The sequence below is a fragment of the Leptidea sinapis genome, chromosome 7, assembly GCF_905404315.1.
Source record: "Leptidea sinapis chromosome 7, ilLepSina1.1, whole genome shotgun sequence".
Taxonomy (NCBI): domain Eukaryota; kingdom Metazoa; phylum Arthropoda; class Insecta; order Lepidoptera; family Pieridae; genus Leptidea; species Leptidea sinapis.
In genome coordinates, this window is record NC_066271.1 from 15,768,645 (window position 1) to 15,793,825 (window position 25,181).

The 25,181-nt window shown below is 34.1% G+C and overlaps 1 protein-coding gene across 1 annotated transcript in view; it reads left to right on the forward strand.

Moving 5' to 3' along the window:
• LOC126965290 (ras-specific guanine nucleotide-releasing factor 1-like) overlaps positions 1-18,376 on the forward strand; it is a 49,652-nt gene extending 31,276 nt beyond the window's left edge. Inside the window, exons 8-12 of the mRNA XM_050808807.1 lie at positions 695-885; positions 8,450-8,529; positions 9,528-9,645; positions 10,431-10,499; positions 11,161-18,376. Of these exons, the coding sequence (XP_050664764.1) occupies positions 695-885; positions 8,450-8,529; positions 9,528-9,645; positions 10,431-10,499; positions 11,161-11,361 (659 nt within the window). The 3' untranslated portion in view covers positions 11,362-18,376. The remainder of the gene's footprint in view (positions 1-694; positions 886-8,449; positions 8,530-9,527; positions 9,646-10,430; positions 10,500-11,160) is intronic.
• The last annotated feature ends 6,805 nt before the right edge of the window (positions 18,377-25,181 follow it).

Here is a 25,181-nt window from a genome sequence, read left to right on the forward strand (position 1 = left end):
ATTAATAAGAAATTCTGTCTGCAAAAATTATATGAGTGATTTTATTGTAATTAGAGTTATACAGATTGTGATTTTCGTAAAATATCGTTATCTACCATGTAACTCATTAGGCATAATGTTTTTTGTTATCGTTCAAATCTGTAGGCTTTTGTTTTACTGGCTTATAATTTCGAAGGGTTGGTAGTATTTAGATAGTTGTTAGTTACCATTCTCGCAAATATCGACCTCAATAAGTTTAAGTATTGCACATCCCTATTTATTGTAGGTATTTATTTTTCACTTATTTATGTCAGGTCCCAAGGCACTACAAATGATACTATTTAGTCGGGTGGTTAAACCAGTGGGACGCTCCTTTGCAGGAAAACGGCTAGATTATGGTTATCACATCGGTGCCTATTTCTTCGTGAATCAGTAATGTGTAAGCGTTACTGTGTTTCAGTCTGACGGTCGCCGTAGCTAGTGAAATTATTGGGAAAATGAGACTTAACATCTTATGTCTCAAGGTGACGGATGCAGTTATAGTGCCGCTCAGAATTTTTGGGGTCTTTCAAGATTCTTGCGTGGCACTGCATAGTAATTAGCTGAACGTCCTGCTCGTCTTGTCCCTTATTTTCATAATTAAACGGCTGTTAATCAAGATAAGCTATGTTCTGTGAAACAAATCCCTTTTAAATTGTAAACCTTTCATCCCCAGGAGCTCGAGATCTCCATGAGCGCCAGGAACACGCTCTCAAATGTCGAGTGGCGGCGATAGAAAAGTGGGCAGCGGTTGCAGACATAGCAAGGTGCCTTCACAACTTCAATGGCGTGCTGCAGATCTGTGCGGCAATCTCCAACACCTCAATATTTAGACTTAAGAAGACTTGGGAGAAAGTCTCGAAAACTGTAAGTAGAATTGACCAGGTATCTTATCAAAGTAATTCTTGGGCCTTAAGGCTGAGATCTAGAGAAAAAGAAAGAAATATATGTGAAAGAAAGATATATGTTTTTTTTAACAAACACAATATTTATTATAACAGAAAAAACATATTACAAATTGGAGTGTTTGTAGCAAATTGGTCAAACTTCAGCATAATGCTGATTACTGTCGCAACCAGCGCTGATCTTCCAGTGGGACCACTAAATGGCGCCACACACGAATGCCATAAGCGTACTTAGACTTTGCTCAGACTTTACTTACGTCTAACTTTGCTGAGTGTAAGTTTAGCATAATCTTTGATTTCGTTTTTATAGTCATTTGACACCTGAAATTATTCTGAGCTTTTAAGCTAAGATAGCTCAATGTATAAGTGAAGTTCGCGTTTTATCAAACACTTAGTTTTACTTAAGTAAAGTCTGAGCAAAGTCTTAGTACGCTCTACAGATCTTAGCCTAAGACTACGACTATTTTGAAAGGGCTGCTTACTTATTAAGGATTTAATATTTTGCTTTGCAATTATTCCTTGTGAGAATTAAATAAGGATTTATTGAAACGGATCCATATTATATATAGTTCCTGGACGACCGAGCCTTGCTCGAATTTTTTAAGAAGGTACAAAACTTGAACAAAAAAACAACTAATAAGACCTTTGGATTCGAACCGGAGTCTTCAGCTTTCCGGATCACCCAATGTCCCATCTGAGCTATTATAGTCTTGTATATAGTGGCGTAATTTACCTTTATCTACACCCATGCTTTAAATCCTCTATTAAAGATTCTGAAACAGTTAGCTTATTGCCAACATTAAAACACCCAATGTTCTAATAACCATTACATCATCCAAACGACTGTCGTAATGTTGTAATGATTTTTTTTTTTAATATTAATTCGTTCTTTCGAACAGGCTATAGCCAGGGGCCTTACTGCCTTGTCGTTAGTATTTTCATTTCTTTGGTATTTATTATTTTCACTATTTTGTTTTACAAAAAGTCCAATCCAGTTTTCTCATTTCATCTTACATTATTTCCATTTTCCTTTTCCAATTATGTATATTCGATAGCGAATATTTATAGTAGTTTCTTTCATCAAATCCAATCCAGTCTTAAAGTCATCAGTTATTTTACCATTTCCGTTAATGTATAATTCTCTAAAGAATATTTTCCATATTTTCCTTTTAGTAAGTCCAAATCCAGTAATATAGTCTCTAATAATTTTCCCCTTTTCTTAAATTCAAATCCAGTGTAATTTGCATAACTTTTTAGAATAATACCTACCTATTTACATTATCTGTTCAGTTCGCGAATTGCGCTATGCTATTACTAGTTGTATATGTACGAGTTATAACGTATTTACATAATTATAAACAAATTTACAACGTATGTATCTACAAATTACAATGTATTTACAGTACTACATACAAATTTATACAAGGACATATAAGTTGATGTGTCCTTTAATAGATCTATTACTGAGAGCGGGATTATATTGGGTGCACCATATATTTCCAGTAGCTCATCCATCAGCACAAGGCGCTGTATGCCAAAGGACGAACAATCAAAAAAGATGTGATCCAGAGACTGATCTTGTTGCTTATTACAATGGTCACAAAAAGGAGAGGAGACAATTTTTTTGCGATGAAGATGAAAATTCAATCGATAGTGACCAATACGCATTCGTGTTATTGTAGTATAGAACTTTCTGTGAGCGTTATTTTTAAACTTACAAAACCAGGGTGTGCTATTAACGGGATTATCTAACAAAGTATACAAATGAGCCTTATTTTCAACTTCTGTACAATTGTACCAATATCTTCCCCAAAGAAGAGTCATACGCTGTTTTAGATTACTTATTATATCTGTATATGGTATGTTAATGTCTAGATCTTTGCAATCAGGATATAGGGATAGATCGGATATATTAATGTTAGTTCTAGCTAGAAAATCAGCGCTTTCGTTTCCTGCTACTCCTATATGGGACGGGACCCAAACGAAATCCACTTTAATATCGATTAAACATAGTTCGAACCACAATTCCTTTATAGCAAAAATGATGTAATTGATGTTAGCACTCATTTTGTTATTTGACAAACTTTTTAACACACTCATACTATCACTAACTATTACCCACTTCTTATTAAGTTGATTTTGTTTCTTAATATGCTTTAAAGCAAAAAGAATAGCGACGGCTTCAGCAGTAAAAATACTGGCATATCTATTAATCTTAAAGCCAATACCCTTCCTAATTTCAGGAAGGTAGATTGCAAAAGAAACACTATTATTGTTTTTTGCGCCATCCGTATAAACAAATTTACAATTAGACCATTCTGACAATAATACATGAACCTCCTCTTTTGAAGTTAAATTTGGATCTATTACAACATTAATTGCAGAATATTTACATCGAAAAGAACCTGCATGGCAGGGAAGTATATCATTATTCCGATGAATATTTAAATCTTGTAGAAATTTAAAAAATGAAGAAAAATCTTGCAAGATAAACAACTGTCTCTGAAATGAAGACGATTGATAAGCAATAAGATTCTTAAGAAGATTGTTCGTCGGCAAGCTATAGAGCTTTAAAATAAATCTTTCTTTAAGATAACTAAATCTAATACACAAAGGAGGAAGGTTGGCCTCGATTTGCATAGCAGCTATTGGGCTAGTTTTAAGTGCACCCAATATTGTACGCATACATTTATTTTGTATTTTATCCAGACTATTAACAATTTTGCTGTCTGCGGCGAAACAATGAAAGCCATATTCAAAATGACTACGAATAAGCGATTTATACAAAATTAACAATATTTTAGGGTCCGCTCCCCACGACGTTGCACACAAAGATTTTAATACATTATAAGCTTTATTCGCTTTAATTATAACACTATCTGTATATTTTTTCCAAGACAGTTTTGGAGTAAATGTTACACCTAGAAATTTTATGTCACATGAAATAGGCAGTGGAATGCCATTGTATAAAATGGGAGGCAATATGATGCGTTTACGACCAATCACAAAGACTTTTGATTTGGTTGGATTTACATTTAAATTAAGATAAGAAAAGTATTGATATAAATTTACAAGTGCTTTATTAATAGTAGCGGCTAAATTAATCAGATCAACTCCCGATACATAGACGACTAAGTCATCTGCATACTGTAGGTTTACTATATTTGGCCCCAAAATAAGGTTCAATCGTCTTATGTACATAATAAAAATTAAAGGAGACAATATTCCCCCCTGACAAACACCTAGAGAAGAGAGTCGTGGTCCATACAAATGTTTATTAAATTTTACATATACTTTTCTGTCAGTCAAAAAGGATTGCATCCAATTTATTATTTTACCTGGTATCCCTAACATTGATAACTCGTTACAAAGCACGGCAATATTTACACTATTGAAGGCACCTGAGATGTCAAAATATACAGACAAAAGATACTGATTACTTGCTAAACATTGATGCGCATCAAGCTGTAACTGCGCTATACTCTCCCTAGAAGACCGACCTTTGCGAAAACCAAACTGATTATTAGGCAAAAGACAATTTTGTTCTATAAAGAACTCGAGACGTTGTTTTAGAAGCTGCTCAAATATCTTCCCAACACAAGACGTGAGAGCTATAGGTCTATAAGAGTCAGGTAACATTTTATTTTTGTCTGGCTTTAAAACTGGGATTAAACAGTCTGTTTTCCATTCTGCAGGAATAGTATTCTCCTTCCATAGGCGATTAAGATTATTTAAAAAGATGTTGAGACTGTGGCAATTAAGTTTTTTGAGTAAAATATATGGAATGGTATCAAGACCGAAAGATGTATCTCTTCTAGTAAATAAAGCGGATTTTAGTTCTTGTAAAGAAAAAGGCTCTATCAAATATTTATTACTATCATTAACAACATTTACATAGTTAGTTAACTCATTTGATACAAAGTCAGAAGTATACTTTTGTAGAAAATCTGGAATCCAACTATCATTCAACACACTGTCAGGAATGTAAGTTTTGTTAAATTTGCGCATGTATTCCCAAATTGAAGACAAAGGAGTACAACGATTAAATGAATTGCACAAGCCTATCCAGCTATTTCTTCTTTCACTTTTTAAGATAAGTTTTTTTAAAGCCCGCAATCTATTAAACTCCACATAATTTTCATCAGTGGAGTTGTTTTTAAAATTAATGTAACAATTTTTAGCATTTAAAACTGCTTCTGTACACCTCTGATTCCACCAAGGCAACCAAGGATATTTAAAAGATTTTTGTGAACAAGAACTAGTAACATTATTACTATTAGAACTTTTGGAAAACAGACAGCTAGGGATTGACTGCTTGGCAGCAGAAAGTAAAATATTACAAAAGGAATTAAAAGCATCTATTGAAGATAAAGTGTCAAATTTAACATCATCCAAATAAGAAACAACTAAGTTACTATACATACTCCAATTCACCTGCTTATAATTAGGGTGAGTGGGCAAATGTAGATTATTACATAATGTGTTTTGCAAACTACTACTATCACTACTTACTGCCATTTTTATTATTACAGGGAGATGATAACTACTGCCCAGAGGACTGTCAATAACTGACCAGTCACATAAAAGAGCCAATGATGGAGTTACCAAAGTCAAGTCAAGAGCATTAGGACGCCAAGATGGAGATCCTATTGTGGTAGCTTGACCATTATTCAGAATAACAAGACCATTCTCATCTATAACCTCTAAAACATCTTTACCTCGAGGCAATGTATCAACACATCCCCACAACATGTGATGAGCATTGAAATCACCTGCAAATATCATTGGCTCTGGAATGGACTTAATTAAACTGTTTAAATTGTTTTTATTAAATGGAGGATTTGAATTGGAAGGACTGTAAAAACTTACAATACTCAGTTCTTTGTTATTAATTTTAATTTTAATGCAAACATTTTGTAAAGCACTATCAAAATATGTATTTATGTTAGAAAATGTGATATTATTATGAATAAAAATTGCTACACCATTGTGTTTATTACCACAATCATTCCTTATTGTTTTATAGCCTTTTATTAAAAAATACTGATGTGGTTTTAACCAAGTTTCCGAAATTATAGCAATATGAATATGATTTTCATATAAAAACCTTGTAAAAATAAGCCTATTACTAATAATACTTTGAGCGTTCCACTGCACTATATTCAATGTATCCATAATAACAATTAACTAGATGTCTTTTTTCTAAAAGTGTTATTCAGAATTTCCTTAATACTATTTGAATTTATAGTTAACTTATCTTTATTCGTACAAATTTGTAAAACTGCTTCAACCAAGAGGTTCATAAATTTGTCAGATTTTATAATATTGCTCAGGTGTGTGTCAATATACTTTGAGTTTAATTGAGGGAAAGCAGATTCATTGAAGAGATCTGAGTATCTAACACTACGGGACTTCACTTTGTTTTCTTCAATTTTTTGTTTTTTCAGAGGACAGGTAGATGAGATAGCTATGTGATCTCCACCACAGTTGGCACATTTTGTTAAAGTTTTTGGACACATTTTAAAATTGTGATTGTCAGAACATATGGAACAAACTTCATTGTTTCTACAAAATTTAGCAATATGGCCAAATTTCATACAGCGTAGACACTGTTTAATAGGGGGTACATATACATTAACCTCATGCCTCCAGTGATCAAGTGTTACATACTCAGGTAACAACGTTGATGCAAATGTGACTGCAACAGTTTGCGTTGGAACAAAGGAGACAACACCCTGTGGGTCCTTTACTCGCCGCATGAACCTTCTCACAGCAATAACTTTTTTACTCGATGCAATTAATTGATGAATTTTTTTGTTGGAGTAATCAGTGGGAACAGAAGTAAGAACTCCAGTGATCTCCGTTTCAGAAGCCGGAATTGAGGCAACCATCTCCAACTCGCTAAGTAACTTTTCATTTTTTAAAAATACATTCGCATTGTTAGGCAGGTCAAAGGTAACACCAACTTTAAAAGCATTAACGGACCTCAGGTGCAACACACCCGATACGCAATGCCTCCTGATTCCATTTGACAGACCCAACCTGTCCTTGTCTGATATTTTGACTTCACCCTGCTTGCGATTGAGAAATACAATAAATTCCTTCTTATTTGAATTTTCGTCGTACAACCTATAATAATTTGTCGCTCTATAAGGGGTATACTTCTCTTTATCCTTTCTTCTTACAATGAGACGTTCAGTCACCTCCGCGTCAGATACCGAGGATTCGGATAGGGGAAGTTCGTCTGCTGGTTCTGCGTCGCTCTGGCCGTTCTTCGGCCTTTTACCTGTACGCTTCCCCATGGCGATGGGGAAGCGCACTTAACAATTTATATATACAAAAATCGAATATTTATAAACCAGGATAAACAATTTACAAGTATGAAAAATATATGCACAATGAACAATAATTTAAACAATTTTTTTTTGTATAAGCGCGCCTTCCTTCGTTCACTCGTTGCCGCCAAAAAAAAGTAATGTTGTAATGAATTTCATAACAACACTCCTATGTTTTTTTTTCGATCCCTTCATGCACAAAGAGTTTCAACAGACAGCCACATTCTTATTGCTCGATGCGTGGTATCTGTATGAATTTCAAAAAAAAGAACATTTTCATTTACGCGCGTTCCACACCACCAAAACGTCGCGCGCTGTAAAAAAAGTAGGTTATTCGAATTTTTGGTTTGTTTACAAAAAATGAGCGATTCATTTCAAACGCTGCAAAAGAACATTATATTCGAGTGAATTTTAATTATTGCACTATACAATATGTAAATTACCACTAAAAAAAATAATTGTTTCATTAATACTTAGTTTATTTGTATATAATCAGTTATGAATGATATTAGGTTACTACTAGGACTGGTGTTTTAATGTTAGCAGTAAGCTAACTGTTCCAGAATCTTTTAGAGGATTCATATTCCGGGTGTAGATAAAGCCTTGTGTGCAACTGTGGATAATTAGGTATTAAAACACTCATGTGATCCTATTATCACACTCGGCTTCGCCTGGTGTGATAAATCCACATTCGTGTTTTAATAATGTAATAAGGGGTTTATTACACAACAGTTGCATAAATAACTATTGTATTCTAATATTATTGTAGCAGTTTCTCATTAAATCACGGATAATACTAGATTTTTTTTAAATTGAAACCTAGCTAGATCGATTTCTCGCCCCCGAAACTACCTGTAAACTAAATTTTATTAAAATCGTTGGATCCGTTTCCGAGATTCAGATTATATACATATATATATTACAAGAATTGCTCGTTTAAATTTTTTATGGATTTTATGGTTCAGCATTGTTTCACTGTTGTTTGCATTATTTTAAAAATATGTTTAGGTATGTTTAAACTTTTGTGTAATTAATATGATTGTATCTGAATTGTATTTTTTGTGATTAACGTTGACGAGCAATCCTTTGATTTTATGTCAATAAAATATTTTGAATTTAACTTTGACTTTAAAGATATAAGATTTTTTAATATAGTTAGTTTTTAAACTAAATGGTGCTTTTAAATTTCAGAGCAAACAAACCCTGGAGAGATTGCAGAACCTGACATCATCAGAATGTCGTTTCAGAAACCTGAGAGATGCATTACACAGGTACCTCCTATATTAGCAGTTCAGCTTCTTTTGGGTCATCTGGTGATAAATAGCAACTTTACAGCCTACTTACTTTTCATATAGAATGCTATATAATATAATTTATCTACACCCATGCTTTAAATCCTCTATTAAAGAATCTGAAACAGTTAGCTGCCAACATTAAAACACCTAATGTCCTAATAACCACATTACATACATTACATCATTCAAACGTGTGTTGTAATGTTGTACTGAATTTCATAACAACACTCCTTTGTTTTTTTTTCAATACCTTCATGCGCAAAGAGTTTCAACAGACAGCCACATTCTTATTGCTAAATGCGTGGTATCCGTATGAATTTTAAAAAAGAACATTTTCGTTTACGCGCGTTCCACACTACCAGAACGTCGCGCGCCGTAAAAAAAAAAAAAAAAGTAGGTTATTCGAATCCCCGCCATTTTCTTCGATTTTTTTATTGTTTTGTTTACAAAAAATGAGCGATTCAAGTTTTGACAGCACATCGCACATATTTTTAACGCTGCAATGTTAATTACTACTAAAATAAATAATTATTTCATTTATACTTTGTTTATTTGTATATAATCAGTAATGGATGATATTAGGTTACTACTAGTACTGGCTGTTTTAATGTTAGCAGTAAGCTAACTGTTCCAGAATCTTTTATACTTTAGAGGATTCATATTATGGGTGTAGATGAAGTCTTGTATGCAACTGTTCATAATTAGGTATTAAAACACTCATGTGATACTATAATCACACGAGGTGAAGCCGAGTAAGCCCACATTCGTTTTTTAATACCCCTTATTACACAATAGTTGCATAAATAACTATTATAGAGTTAGAAATAGTACATTAATTAATATTTTATGTCATAGAAAAAAATCTTTTGCTTCTAAAAGTATTGTGTCAACAGTAGAAGACCCGAAGACACAATTTATAATTAATATTTTTTTACATAACATGGTGAGGTTATTAATTTATTTTTTTTATTTAGGTGTGATCCGCCGTGCATTCCTTACTTGGGCATGTATCTCTCCGACCTGTCGTTCATCGAGGAAGGAACACCAAACTACACACCAGAGAAACTGCTGAATTTCTCTAAGATGAGAATGGTAATACATAAACGACAATATTCAATTTGTTCTACGATAAAAACAATCGAACCCAACAAGCAGACCAGGGGAGAATTGAGCGCTCGTTTTTATAGATAAGTGGTCGAGATTGTCATTGTCGCTCAGAGGGTAATGGAGAGGGCTATACTCGAAGTTTCCCTGCGAGATCGAATCAGAAATTAATAGATCTGTAGGAGAACCAAAGTCACCGACTTAGCCCAAATTATTGCAAAACTGAAGTGGCAATGGGCAGGGCACATAGCTTGACGGACAGATGGCCGTTGGGGCAGTAAAGTCTTCGAAGGGCGACCACGTACCTAAAGCTCTAATGTTGGTAGGCCCCCCACAATCTTGTGAGGGACAGACGATCTGATCAAGATTGCCAGAGTAGGTTGGATGAGGGCAGCGCAGGACCGATCGTCATGGCGATCCTTGGGAGAAATCTTTGTCCAGTGGATGTCTTCCGTCTGAAATGGTATAGAATGTTCGAGATTTTCTTTCACTCTTACCTGTCTACATATTACGATTTCCGCAAGAGAGAGCCCTGGAATAAAAGAGAATGAGTATGTCTGGTGAGGCGATTGAACTCTTTCAACTATGGGAGTCTTTTCGTTCGACATTGTTCTTTATGTGCAGACAAGACCCAACAAGACACAAATGATGTTGATCAAGATTATTTTCGCATTAATAAACAATTACATAATTTGATAAATAATTTTAATAACACTTATTTATATTCTACTCTTCCATTTAAAATAATTAAATGGCAACGATGAATATTTCAGATTGCGCACGTGATAAGGGAGATAAGGAACTTTCAGCAAACTCCCTACAAAATAGACCATATTCCGAAGGTTAGATCAAATTTTATAAGTATAGAAGTATAAATTAATTTGTCGCCTCATTCAAACATAAATAATTAATTCAATATTTAACATTAAATCTTCCTTAGGATTATAAACTAAGTTTAACGACTAACACTAGGTAGTAGTGTATATTGAATTTAGTAAAATTTCATTATATTTGGTCATTATCTCATCAACGTAAACTATTGAATTTCATAGGTTTTTTTCAAATAATACATATGCATTCTTTTTTTTCATGCATCATTCTAGTATTTTTCACATTTTATTTCTTTTAGTTATAAATACAAAAATATTATCAATTTTGCACACTGTTTCGTTGCATCCACGGAATGCTAAGTTCATCTCTATAATATATTTGATGTTGTCATGACTTGTGACATTTTCTTCGGCGTGAGATAAATAAACCTGGCTGCTTTAATATAAATATTAGTTACTGCTTTTGTAGTTGATTTTTATCAACTTTTCTACACAAATTTGTTGGAGAAAATTAATATTAAACGGCCCTCTCATACTGCTGGCCTGTGGTGGTTCACTTACAATACCGCCTCTAAGATAATGACTAACATAAAACACTAGTCGGTTGGGTATTGCTACTTGCTGTGTGAGAGTACCGGCAAAAATAAGTATTAAAAATATTTGACATTGGTAGGTGTGCGACTTCCTGTTGGAGCCGTCGCTGGCTTTCAGCGAGGAGACGCAGTACGACCTGTCTCTGGAGCAGGAGCCTCGTGCCGCCCGGGGCTCCTCCAGCGGCCTGCCCCCGGACAAGACGGGCCCTGCTTCCCCCGCCGCGCACCGCCGCCGCCGAGCTTCACTAGCCGCTCTCGCCCCATTGCGTACCGAGCGATAACGAGCATACTCGCTTCGAGATGACTTACATTTTACTACTATTTTTTTATTATATAATATCATTACTGCTGATTTTGAATGCTAGTAAAATTCCTGCTCATTGCATAACTCTCTTTGCTCATTCATAGTACCGCCATCATTCATAGGTAATCATATCCACTATTTTTTTGTTCCCTATTATGCTAACTCGTAATTTCTTGCAATTTTACCGACGGCTATGGACTGCAATAGTTGTTTTTCTTTCTTATTCTCAACTACTCATTATTGCAGTCTGTAAATAAAGGAATTCCATTTGTAATCCCATTCTTTACATGCGACCGCCGCACTACAGGTACTATTATTGGTTTATGCGAAAGTGGTGACAGATATTATCACAGAATAGGTAAAATACGTCATATTACAATATCATTCGTTATACACTCCTTAAACCTAAGTAAAGCACTGGTCTGGCTCTGGTCGAGGTTTACTACTAGTTTCGTACTATACATCAAAGGTACTTCGATTGTATTGCAGATCTCAAGTGACCCCAGTGACTAGTGATCCGGCTTATGAGGTGTGGCGTATTCCTTTCTGGTCTCTATAAAATTTTAGCGCTATAAAGGTCTTTCGACATGTTCATGTATTTATTTCGTGGAAAAAATATTATGTACTGGGCATGATTATCATAAGAGTCTGATGGAGAATACACTAATAAATAAAGACATTAAAACTTTAATAAATAATTGATAGATACAAATTCCATGCTTCACGTGGAATGTAATATCATACCAAAATGTTTTATCCAGTTTGATTTTTCATAAGAGACTTAATTCAAAAACTTGTTAAGACATATTTGAAATAAAACTGCCTAAATGCTCACTTTGTAGTTAGATACACGTACGCCATGATACATGAATGATGTAATATTTTAGGAACGCTCTTCATTTTATCAATTATCATTATTAAAAAATAATATATTTAATATTATTAAACTGGGCATAAATGATGCTTATAATGTAAGCCCATTTGTAGCATTTAAGAGTTGAAATGAAGTTTAATAATGCGACACAAAAGGCTTTTCTAAATAGATTCTATCATTTTTTACAATATTATTATCAATAAATGTATAAAATTCACCTAATATGTCTAAATATAATGGTAAGTTTTTGAAAACGTCAATGCCAAATTAGATAATACTTATAGATTTAGGAAGAAAATAAAAAAATTAAAACACGGGTCGATATTATTCAAAACAACATGAAGATTATTAGCAAAGTAAATAAGCATAATAATCGAGGAAGTATTGGCTGAAAAGGATTCTAAGAGATTGCTGATTTTACTAAAAAAAAAAATTAAATAACAAACGACCGAGGATGAAACGAGATATGTAGTCCTAGAAACAAATCAAATAATTAAAGTAACTAGGGTAATATTTTATGGGCATAACTTCAGCGTTATATGAAGAGATTTATAAAAACTAGCCAATGATAAGATAAACACAAAAAATGAAACACAAACACACAGAAAGGACTTCCTCCTCTTTTACTCCTCAAATGTGTCACTTTAGATACAAAGCATAGAAACAAATGAATTGAAATACAGTACTCGAATACTTATCCACTAAATATATATTACGAACGATAATCATAGTTGCAAATAGTCATTCCTTCCAACCTAGACGGTCAGCGTGGAAGATCATAACCACAATACTCCAAAAGCATACACAACAACAAAGTAAAGATAGCAACCAAAACCAAACTCACAGTTTTACATATTTTATAGTTTTACCGTAGTAGGTTTAATGCCGAATATTGCGATATTTTACGAACTTTAATTAATATACTTAGTACCTATTAATATCCGTATAAATTTCTCCTCTCTCCCTGAAATATTTTATTATGCACGAGGATATGTTTATAAAAGAGAGGATTTTATCCATATATGTATATTCATATATAAAACCATTACGTCACGTATAGCTTATTCGTTGGCAAAACATTGTGCGAATAAAATGCCTTCTATTTTATTGACTACTCTATATTTTTTATACAAAAAAATACAGTTACACGCTCCTAAAACGCGGTAGAGTGGTTCCGCGTTTTAGCGGCGTCTCCGTATAATGCTTTTTTACGACCTCGTAATAATAATAATTAATCACAATTCGTAACAAGTATTTCCAACTGTTTGCCTAGTCTTACTATTTTATTAAGATTTTTCATACAAACATTTAATTAAATAATTTAATTTTGTAATAACACAATTGACACACGTGCAAAAGTACGCGGAGCTAATTATGAACTGTACAAATCATTATAAATTTCACAGTACAGATATGTGTGTGGTATATATGTATGTGGGTCCCCGCGTTAATATTACTGTACATTGTTTGAAATAGGTCCCGATGTCAATACTAAGCTTTCAAAAAACTTAGTGTCAATAGCGGTAATATTAAAATGCAAACTTTAATGATGAATAGATAATATAAGATATTAATAATTGTTGAGAACAATACTTATGAATGTTATTCTTATGTCCAGTTCTAAGTTTAATGGATCATCTTGCGAACATATTTGTTAATTAATATCTATTTAGGTACATTTTTATCAACTCTTGTTACATTTTTAAGAATCTTTACATATTGTATTATAAATAGTTATATACATTCGTGTAGTTATACATAAAATAATGTACTTATAGCATTTGGTATGAGTTAATTTTTCTATTTGATTAAGCGAATTAAGAAAAAGTTATCATAGGGTATGTCGCAATGATAATGCCACATTTCTTAATTGGTTTAATTCTGTAACTGTCATTAAAGTTTTTGGCACAACTTACTAGTTGTTGTAACTGAACGGTACTGTAATAATATTTTGTGGTGCACTCCAAGGTACATTGATAGCGCCACTAGTCTTAAGTTTATACTTTCAACATTGAGCAGAAATCCCGCAGAAATAGCACCAAACAATGTTAATAATATCTGTATAAGTATAAATCTAGTGGCGCAGAGTTTGCCCGCGATAGATTTAATTGTTTAGTTGTAGTTTAAGTTTGGATTCGTAAGCCTTAATTGTTTTTTTTTTGCTTGAGAGAAATTTTTGAGTGTTCTGCGGTGACATTTTTTTATTATTATCTTCAATACTCATCGTTATAGATAAGATTAAAAATAAATCCCATTGTTAGTTTTTCCAAAGTAATTCATCAACCTGTTTAAGTGAACCTGTAATTTTGAAAAAACAAAAACCATATGCTACTGCAGCGAATCTGATTAAAAAACAGATGGAAAAACATATTTTTTTTTATTTAAAAAAAATGTTTAAGCTACATTGTCACCATTACTATCGCCTGCAGTAAGACCCTTTCAAGTATAAATTGGTGCCAAAATGGGAGCGCTTCTCTAGTTATTTCATAATTTTTCTATGAATAAAATTATTACGATTAAATATCTAAAAACTGTGTTAGACGATTTAGCTGGGTGTGCAGCCAAGATTCAATTGGATTTGTTTATTTGAACTAACAGGTTTATTGTAAAATGTATAATTTTATTTATTTAGTTACTGCTTAAAACAATTTCTGATCACCATTCTTTGCAAGCGAAATAGTCATTGGTTTTAGGTAAGTACCAACCAAACTGATCTGAAAAGATCCTGTTACAGAGGAGTGAATGAACACTATTCATAATGAGTTCCAACTGTCGTAAGACTCATCAACTTTTTGCCAACACATTATGTCGTACAAAAGCAGGCAAAGGCTTGCCGTTTTAACGAATTGGTGAAGCTTATAATGTTTATTTCATTCATATTGATATTATGTGCACGTCAGTTGTAATGTTTAAAAATCAAATAGAACAAGTATTAAAATCAAAACTAATACCTTTTATATTGTTTAAAATTTATAGTTTGTTGCACTTTTTCACTCTCTCTTTTTGTATCTATTAAATTTTAACCTTCTATCTAATGTTTTACCTTTCTCAATTTTTGTAATTAATCTGTGGATAACGGTGCTGGTGGCACATTTAGTATTTTATCACCTTATAACAAAATAAAATTATTATTTCCCACAAAGAGCTTTTATAATATTCAAAATGAGCGGCGATACACTTATGCTTCTACTTCTCTTCTCTGTTGGCTTTCTGCTCGATGATTCTCAATAAACTAATTATAATTCTATTTATGAAATTCTTGCTCATTGTTAAATTTGTTGTTGTAACATAACGTGATTGCCAGTGAGAATAGGTGTTTTAGGTCTTTTCTACGTCTTTTCTATGTCATTTATAGCTGTTAATGTTAACGTTAGGTATTTATAGCAAAGAGTAAATTTTTCGCTTACGACAATGCTATGGCTTAGTCCAAGAATTACTAATAAACACGTCTTGTAACGTGACATGAATGACACGGTCACGGCTGTCGGTTGATTGTTAACGGTCACTTCCGATAGCTGTTCGTTCATAAATTATTTTAATTATAACTGATAAATCATTAAAAATATTTCATACAAGCTAGTAGAAGAAAATAGTGTTATGAATTATATTGGTGAGGTTTTACTTATCATTTACGTCAAAAACAATGACTGAACTCAAAACATTAATATTGATCCAAGAGAACAAAGTGTGCTTTGAAGAAAAATTTATGCTGATTTAAGATATGAATGTATACATATTTGAAAATCTATTACTTACATTGTTGATTACTTACGTTAAAGTAAGGATAATTCGTGCACTTAGTAATTGTAATAGCATTTCCTTATAGTTCTAAGAAAATTGTGTAATATAAAACCTTTCTTTTCAAATCTATTTAGAAGTTTGTCCATTTTTTATCAAAAAATCCAAACTTACAGTATGCAACTTCATATGTTTGAATATTTGCACAAAATTTTAAAAGTTACTCACATGTTACTTATTATAAGCGGATAATTAGTATTAAGCCTAATTATAGTCTGACTTTTATTGCAGCCTTCCTTTATGTCACTTAGAATTTTCCATAGAAATAACAAAACCTTATGATAAAAATTGAATTTTTATTATACTTAGATGTAAAAACAAAACCACTATTAATCTTATGATAGTAACCCTTGATCATGAAACAGTTTTAATTTACTAATAGGTGATATACATAAATATAAATGTAGAAAAAAGTCTCGCTGATATTATGGCAACTAAATATTATGTAAAATCAGAAGATAAATTATTAAAACTTTCGTGAGAATTTAATTTATTGTTAAGTTATTTATTATTATGGATTTACTCCCGATTTATCTGTGTAAGTACCCACTAGTTTCGTACCATTCGGAGGTTCTTCATCAGGGTGAGTGTGGAGGGTTCGTGATAACGTTCCGTTTCATACTACGGACTTGTGAACGTAGTGCGCGGCTGGACAGGGCGGGGACTAGTCGAAACCCACACCGATAAATCGTGAGTAAATAACTAAATCAGAAGATAGTTATCTGTTTTATCAACATTAATTAAAAGTATGTGTCGTTGTTGTAATTCATATTAATGATATTAATTATTATATTAGCATTTAATTAAATGTTAACCTTACCGAAGTAGGTAAATAGTAATTGCTGTGTTACCTTGATTAATACTTCTACATCGTGTGTGCTCAATTGTGTCTACTGCTTATCAACTTGTGTTTCATTATTATTTACTATTATCTTACAAACATCATTAATTAGAACATGAATACATACCAAGACAAATATTAATAGATTTTCCATCACATTCAGCATTATTTAAGTACATATTTGGTTTGGTTCTAGTAGGTATCATCTTACTTTAGTAATTCAAGTAAAGGAGGCTGTTTGAATTCTAATCTTGGCTTTAATATGTACACACCTGTTACAATAATAGTTGTTAATAATTAAGTCAAACTTAGTTGGTAGTCACGTATGGAGATCTAAGTGAAACATATTTTAAAAATATTTCATATCAATTTTAATATATCGGTTTAAATAATTATTGTGGCATAGATGTACTGCGAAGAAAATAATTACTATAGTTATCACTCGTTTTCTATTAATATATTCGTATTCTAGTACTTTAAAGTGTTAATCTACATATTTGCTTGAGTGTACCTACTCTTGTAAATGAATCTTTCTATGATACCTCGTCTTACGGAAAAATTGGGCAAAAAGAGATTGGCGAACCGATTTTCCGGCCTTTTACTTCATTAAGTCTTCCGGTGGTGTGAAAACTAACAATTGGGCAGAAATAAACTCCACAGGTACGAAATATGTAACACCTATTTCCAAGTACATAAGAAAAGATTATGGCCGCTGGACAAGACAAAAGAAAAAGTTGTTGACAGATATTGTATTTAATATAAATAATGCGGTTTAATTACATAAAGTTTTAAATGTCAATTACTAGGTCAGTAAACACGCTCATTCAATAACGGTTCCACAATATATTTTGAGCTTTAAGCCATTTCATATTTAACTTTTAAAATTACCAACTTCAAAACAATATTTACACTGGTCATGCCATTTGGAACATTGTCGAAATATTGTTTTTTATTACAAGTTGTGAATATTCGCTGACATTTTTAAATTTATTTGATGAATGTCATATGATCTTTATTTAATTTAAATCAGCGCAAATAATATTTCAAACATAGATTTTAGTGAGATTTGTTTTCTGTTTGTTTAAAAAGACGTGATGTATGAATTCATTATGAATAATGTGCCAAATAAATGAAACACTAAACAGTACAAATTAGTATTTTTGCGTATAACTTAATAAGTATTCAAAGGATTTTATTTCGTGGAACATATTTTTCTACCGAGATGTACGAACAATGAACTCTCGTTAATCGTTCGTATATGTTCGTACATGAACTCACGTTCATTGTTCGTACATGTTCGTACATGAACTCTCGTTCATTATTCATACATCTACTCAGGCCCGTCCAGTTCTCGACTCGTCTTAGTAATAATACTTGTATTATATACTATTCTTTGGTAATAAAACTGAACTTTGTTGTGATTGTTGACTATATTAACTGTCGATTGTTGTTTCCTTCTAAATAAAGTTGTATAAAGTTCATTTTGATTCATTTGTTAGCTCAATTTATTTCTGTGCTAGACAGTGCAGAAAGCTTTCGTCGTTTTTCGATAAGTATAGAACACAATCGAAGTTATGGCAGGCCTGTCTCACTCCCCGTGTAGGAATCGAAATCCAAAGTAAATGTGGCGGCCTCTACAGAGTAGGCCAGCTAGTAGGGATTCACGAGCGAGCAGGGACCCACGCGCGAGTTTGGCACCTACTTCACAGATCCGACTGACATTTTAAAAATGGAGAAACATAACATAGCAAAGCATATTAAAAGTCACTGTCAAGTGACCTTCAGAAGTGATCTTTGCGCTCGTTCCAATTCTAAGAGGCTTATTTCTATTGCGCCGCCCCATACCGGGATGCAGCAGGTGATCACTGCTTGAGCCATAGCGATGTGCCGCAGATATTTAAAAATCCAGACAAGTTTTCTCACCCTGGTTATGACCAGTTCGATTTGGCAATGCCAAATTAACGTTTGGTCAATGAGGATGACGGGATATTTGGTACAATTAACCTTTCCTATGGGAGGACAACTACAAGCCAATCGTGTGGGTTAAGCGTGAAAGGATTTTGATATAGAAGTCTTGACCGGGCTGGTCAAGACTTCTTTATCAGAATCATCTGTCATGCGGCGAGAAACAAATATAGTTTGTTTTTGATATATTGAGTGACAATAGATTTTGGTTTAACCAATTAGAGACTCTCAAGGCCCATATCAGCCTTTCTCTACGGCTTCGGCTTCCCACGAGATACCAGAGAAAACAATGACTGCGTCATCTGCATAGGTCCCCCGCATAGGTAATCCTCGCCACGTCGATCTGGTTACACAGGTCGTTAATATAGATTAGAAAGAGTGTCGGGCCGAAGACACTACCCTGCGGTACGCCAAAGCACAATGCCGATCCTTGTATGAAAATTGGGCTATTCTTGCATCTTAACCAAATCACCGGTAAAACATTAAAAATATTCTCAAGATTAAGTAAAAAAATATCAGTGAGATATAAACAGGGAATTTGTAGTAATCTGATTTTTTCAATTTCAATTTACAACAAACTTGTTGTTAGTTTTATTGCTGGACTCAACGTTAAACTAAGCAAGAAAACACTCATCACAATCACCGACCATAAAAATAAGTAAATCCAGAAAATCACTGGGTTTTCCGATTTTTCCAGATGTGAGATTTTTACTTTAATAATTTAATACTTTTCTTTTCCAACGGTCTTGCGATCAGTGAGACAGATATACAGATATAGACATAACCTGTCATCATGACTATTCAACCAGTCTTCCAGAATCTGGAAGGTTGAAAGACCGCAACAATGAATATAATCTATCAATAAACAATAAAATAATTCAATCTCAACAGGAAGTTGCTACTGCTTTTGAGAATTTTTTTTTAGATTCCAGTTTCTATCACATACACTCTTGTCTCCTCCACCAGTGTTGCTAAGTCACTTCTTCTAGAAAATGTTATAGGATGTCAACAAAGTTTAAATTTTAGTTTTGTTAGCCCTGGAGAAATAATTAAAACTTTTAAATCTCTAGACATGAAAAAAACTGCTGATATATGGGGCATTTCTGTTCAAATAATAAGTTCGATAATTGATGTCATAGCACCATATCTTGCAATAGTCTTTAATAATTGTATTAATCATGGTGTGTCATTCCTGACCTTCTGAAAAATAGTAAAATTACACCAATATTTAAATCGGGATGCTCTTCTGACCCGAATAACTATCGTCCTGTGTTGGTTTTGCCGACCCTTAGTAAAATTATTGAAGAAATAATTTTGAGCCAAATGCTTACTTACTTTAACTCTCATAAGTTACTTCATTTGAAACAATTTGGCTTTACTAGGGGACGTTCAACAACGGGTGAAGGTGTTGAGCTTATCAAGAATATTTTTGATGCCCGGGAGGAATCGCAGAAGGCTCTTGGCATATTCTGTGAATTATCTTAGGCTTTTGATTGTGTTCAACATTCAACGCTGGTCAGGAAGCTATGTCACTATGGCATAAAGGGAACTGCGCTCGATCTTCTGATTTCATATCTAAACAATAGAATTCATAAGGTCGACGTGAATGGCAGGAGATCTCCTGGTACTCCTCTCAGTATGGGGTACCACAAGGGTACCACTATTCTCGGACCGTTCCTCTTCCTTATCTATATAAATGATCTTCCTAATCTTATAGAGAAAAAACATAATGTAGTATTATTTGCGGACGACACTTCACTGATTTTCAAAGTGAAAAGAAACCAAGCTATGTATGACGAAGTGAAAGATATTCTATCTGACATCGTGTACTGGTTTAGCGCTAATAACCTGTTGTTAAATAGCAAGAAAACGAAATGTATAAAATTTACCGTGCCAAATGTCAAAAATGTTGATGCAAGTGGTTTGTTAAACGGAGAGGTGATAAAATCGGTGGAATCTGCTAAATTTCTTGACATTACTCTGGATTCCAAATTACGATGGGGCCCCCATATTGAAGAATTGGCGAACAGACTTAGTTCTGCAACATACGCAGTTAAAAAGATTAGACAATTAACTGACATAGATACGGCGCGACTTGTATACTTTAGTTACTTCCATAGTATTATTTCCTATGGTAAATTGCTGTGGGGCAGCGCTGCCGATATTAATACAATATTTGTGCTGCAGAAGAGGGCTATTCGCGCTATTTATAACCTAGGCCCTAAGGAATCATTAAGACCAAAATTCAAAGAAATTAACATCTTGACTGTTGCTTCTCAATATATTCTTGATAATGTAATGTATGTTCATAGGCACATAAGTGAATTTGCCATAAACTGTCATAACCATAATGTTAACACCAGGAACAGATATAAACTTATGATGCCTACTACTCGGTTAAGTCGAGTTAGTAAGTCTTTTAGTTTTTTGTGGGGCGATGTATATGCTTTTACAACAGTATCCTAGAGAATGTTCAAAACAAAAGTGTTACGTTATTCAAAAGAATTGTTAAAAAACGTTAGTGTGGTAAAGGTTACTATAACATAAATGACTTTCTTAATGATACCACAGATTGAGAATGGAGCGACCGCACCCTCAGGCTATTAAATAATAAGTTTAATTGTACAATGTTACTTTGTAAGTGTTAGTTTAATTGTAAAACATATTTTTGATAAAAAAAAAGCCTGCTGAGTTTGTTGCACCCATTCTTCTCAGGCCTGAGGCATTCATTTTGGAATGGTAGTTTTTTGACTTTCAATAAGTGATTTCACATCCTATTTTGAATAAAAATATTTGAATTTGAATTTGAAAGTGTTTCTATTTACGATTTTGGTTTTACCCTAGTTTCAACGGTGGCGATGGGTAACTTTAGAATCGTGTTAATAATTATTAGTGATATAATAATAATATACCTTGCTTTTCCCTTTAAAAAGGGAGTTCATAATATATTGGTATCATTCGGCGAGTGTTTTACTGACAATGACGTTTCCGGCCTAATATCAATAATATCAGTTCAAATGATATAAGTTCCGCTTGTTTCGAAAAAATAAATTACTTTCTATTCATATAACTTTTAAACCCCTGTTCACATCCGACTAAAATAAATATATGAGAAATTATAATTTAAAAGAATATTTTGTATGCATATATTTTTCAGACGCATGGTGGTGAGCAATATAGCCCATTTACCGGCATTCTCCTTTCACATTTTCCATTGTGCTATGATATACTTCTTTGCGAATGAATGGACAGGAATAATATCAGAATGCCTAAAGTACTGTGAGCGAGACGAATGTCTGAATTAATAATGAATAATCTGTAATTAATTTAATTGGTGTAAGCCGTTTTAATTAAGGTAAAATAAATATATAGGTACACCTTTACTTCTTGTATTCGGTCATTAGGTAGCAAAAACAAAAATGTATTTTAATTATGTTTCGTAAATAATATCAATACCAGTTCACTACTGCATGTGCTAAATGCCATATCTCCGTAAAATGGCGTAATATCTACACGATGTGGCATGTGTGTTTAGATTTATTTGCATCAGAAATCTCATCATTTCATGCACTTAATAAAATCGTCTGTCGGCAAATTAAAGGAATTTACTTTATAACATAATAATATGAGGTTATATGTTGGTAGCCTTATTGAACTATTTGACAGTATCTGAGAGGTAAAGACAATTAAAGGATAGGCTAACACGTTGGAGTAAATAATTTATTCTCTGTAGAGTAATCATAAAATTATGTAAATAATAATCATTTATTTTCTTTGAAAAATAAAATATACCAGATCCTGAAGACCACGCCACAATCTTAGTTGTGGGTGTGTGTCTGTTTGTGAGTTTGTGGGTTTTTTTTCTGAGGGGAAAAATACTTTTACGTATCATAAGATCAAGATCGTATTGATCTCGTATGTCGGGCTCGGTTTGAAGACCAATACCGACTAAAAAACCGCCTCTTCTTCTATCTCCTTAGCCCCCATGGAATCGCCGCAAGGCATTTCTTCACGGGGGGAGAATCTAGCTTTTGCTATTTCCAACTAAAAACTATAAATTTACTGCAGTGGCTTTTCTTGCCCTCTCTAACCTACGCAAGTCTTTTAGTATATCTGCAGCGTATGCACTAGTTGCATCCCAGGCTACTTCAGAAGTAAGCATTACGCTGATAAGGTTATCAGGTGTAATGTTTGTACCTACTGTCTTCTCCCATTTGTTCCGAGCGGTTGTATGTATCGATGGCATTTAAAAAATACATCTGGGGAGTCCTCGTGTTTAAATCTGTGGAGGTACTGTCTGTAACATCCGTGGCCAGAGATCATCCGGGTCAGGTAGTAGTTAACCTCCCCATGCTTGCGGTTAACCCATGGCGCAATTTCGGGTAACAGGTGGTAGGTCCACCGTCCCTTACTTTCAAGTAAGTTAAGTTCAACGATAGTAAGTACGTAGATAAGTACTGAAGTACTCCAGCGTTCTTGCCATCGTTGCAAACTCCTCTGTTTTTGTTTGTTTTTGAGTTCAGCTGGCAACATATAGGTTTCCGTCTTCCTGTGATGAAACATCGCTCTACGTTCTTGAGCCAGTATGTCTAGGGGTAGGGTTCCAGCTATTTCAAAGGCAGCTTCGCCCGAGACTGTACGGAAAGCGCTCGATACTCGGAGAACACTCAGTCTGTAAACTGATGTGACTTTGCGTAGTACCTCTTGCTTTGCTAGTGCTTCTGACCAGGTGGCTACTCCGTACATCAGTATTGACGTAACTACCGATGCAAGAACCCTTCTTTTTTGTTTTGGACCACCTACATTTGGCATGAGCCTGGCTAGCTTTGGTACCACGGTAGACGCTTTGTCTGCAGCATACTCGGCCTGTTTCTTAAAATTTAGGCGTGTGACTATCATCAACCCGAGGTATCGTATGAAAGGTTTCTGTACGATACGACCTCGTAGCGAAAAAATGATCTCGTAGTTTCCTACTTTTAACGATACTGTTCCTATTCTTTTTCTACTGGTGATGAGGACGGCTTCAGTTTTGTGCTCTGTGAGCTTAAGGCCTACTTGGTCCATCCATTTACGCACTACAGCAAAGGTCTCATCAAATCTCCACATAATTTCCTCCACGTGTTTTGATACGATGACAATAGCCAAGTCATCTGCAAAGGCAAGAAGTTCTGTATCGAGTGGAAGATCCTGTTTTAATAGCCCATCATACATTATGTTCCAAAAGAGCGGGCCCAACACACAGCCTTGGGGGACGCCTATTGTGATCTGGTATTGTAATAGTCCAGACTCAAATATTGCTGTATAGATTTCCGTAACTTTCCAGTGGTTTTTCCTTGGGCAAGTTTGCTGCTTACAAAGGTTATGTCTATGATCGGAGATGCTTCCCCTCTAACGAATGTTGCTTTGCCACCCTGAACTACATCCAGTGACATCATAGCTTCAAGAACGATCTACCCCCTTGGGTTTGTTGACTTACTACCCCATTCAGTTGCCCAAGCATTGAAATCCCCACCAATAGCTACTGGACAGTAGTTTTTTGCATCATCCGTGAGGTTATCTACTACTAAGGCAAAATCCTCAATTGAAAATCCTCTGTGGTGCATAACTACTATAGAGGTGTAAACCGCGTACTTTTGCTCTTGCAAAGCCATCTGTTGGTTGGTAAGCATGTTTTTGGATCGACTGCGTGCTCCAGACCCAAATAGCCGCTTGGTTGTATCTGTCTGATATCCAGGTTCCTATGTAGAGCTTTTTGTAGGGCTCTGCTATGAGTACAATATATGCATAATGCATCTTCGCAATGATTAAGATTTAGCTGCAGAATCTTCATTTTAGTTTTTGTTGAACCATCTTGGCTGCCTTTTTAAATTAGGGCACTTACTACATCCAGCAATGTAGCCACTGTTTTCAGCACTACCATGTTCTATGCATAGTACGCAAAGTGCTTGATTTTGGCAGTTAGCGATTTTGTGCCCAGCAAAACCACACTTGATGAATAATTTGGACCTATCATGATTGCCTGTACACTTATTTACTAAGTGACCATAGCGCCAGCACCTGAAGCATTTAATTGGCTTTTGGATCCTCCTTTTATGTGGCAGTTCACCCGACCGATTTTTATTTTGTGGTGCTTACCTATAATGTCGTCGGCGATTGCTGCTTCAATTTTTAATGCGGCTATTTGAGTTCCACCGTACGCTTTCCGTAGTGACTTGATAGCATCTGATGAAATTATACGTTCAGGCCATTTGCAATGAATCTAGAATATCCGTCTTAGTAGTAGTTTCGTCGAGATCCTTGATTTCAATATCTACTTCAG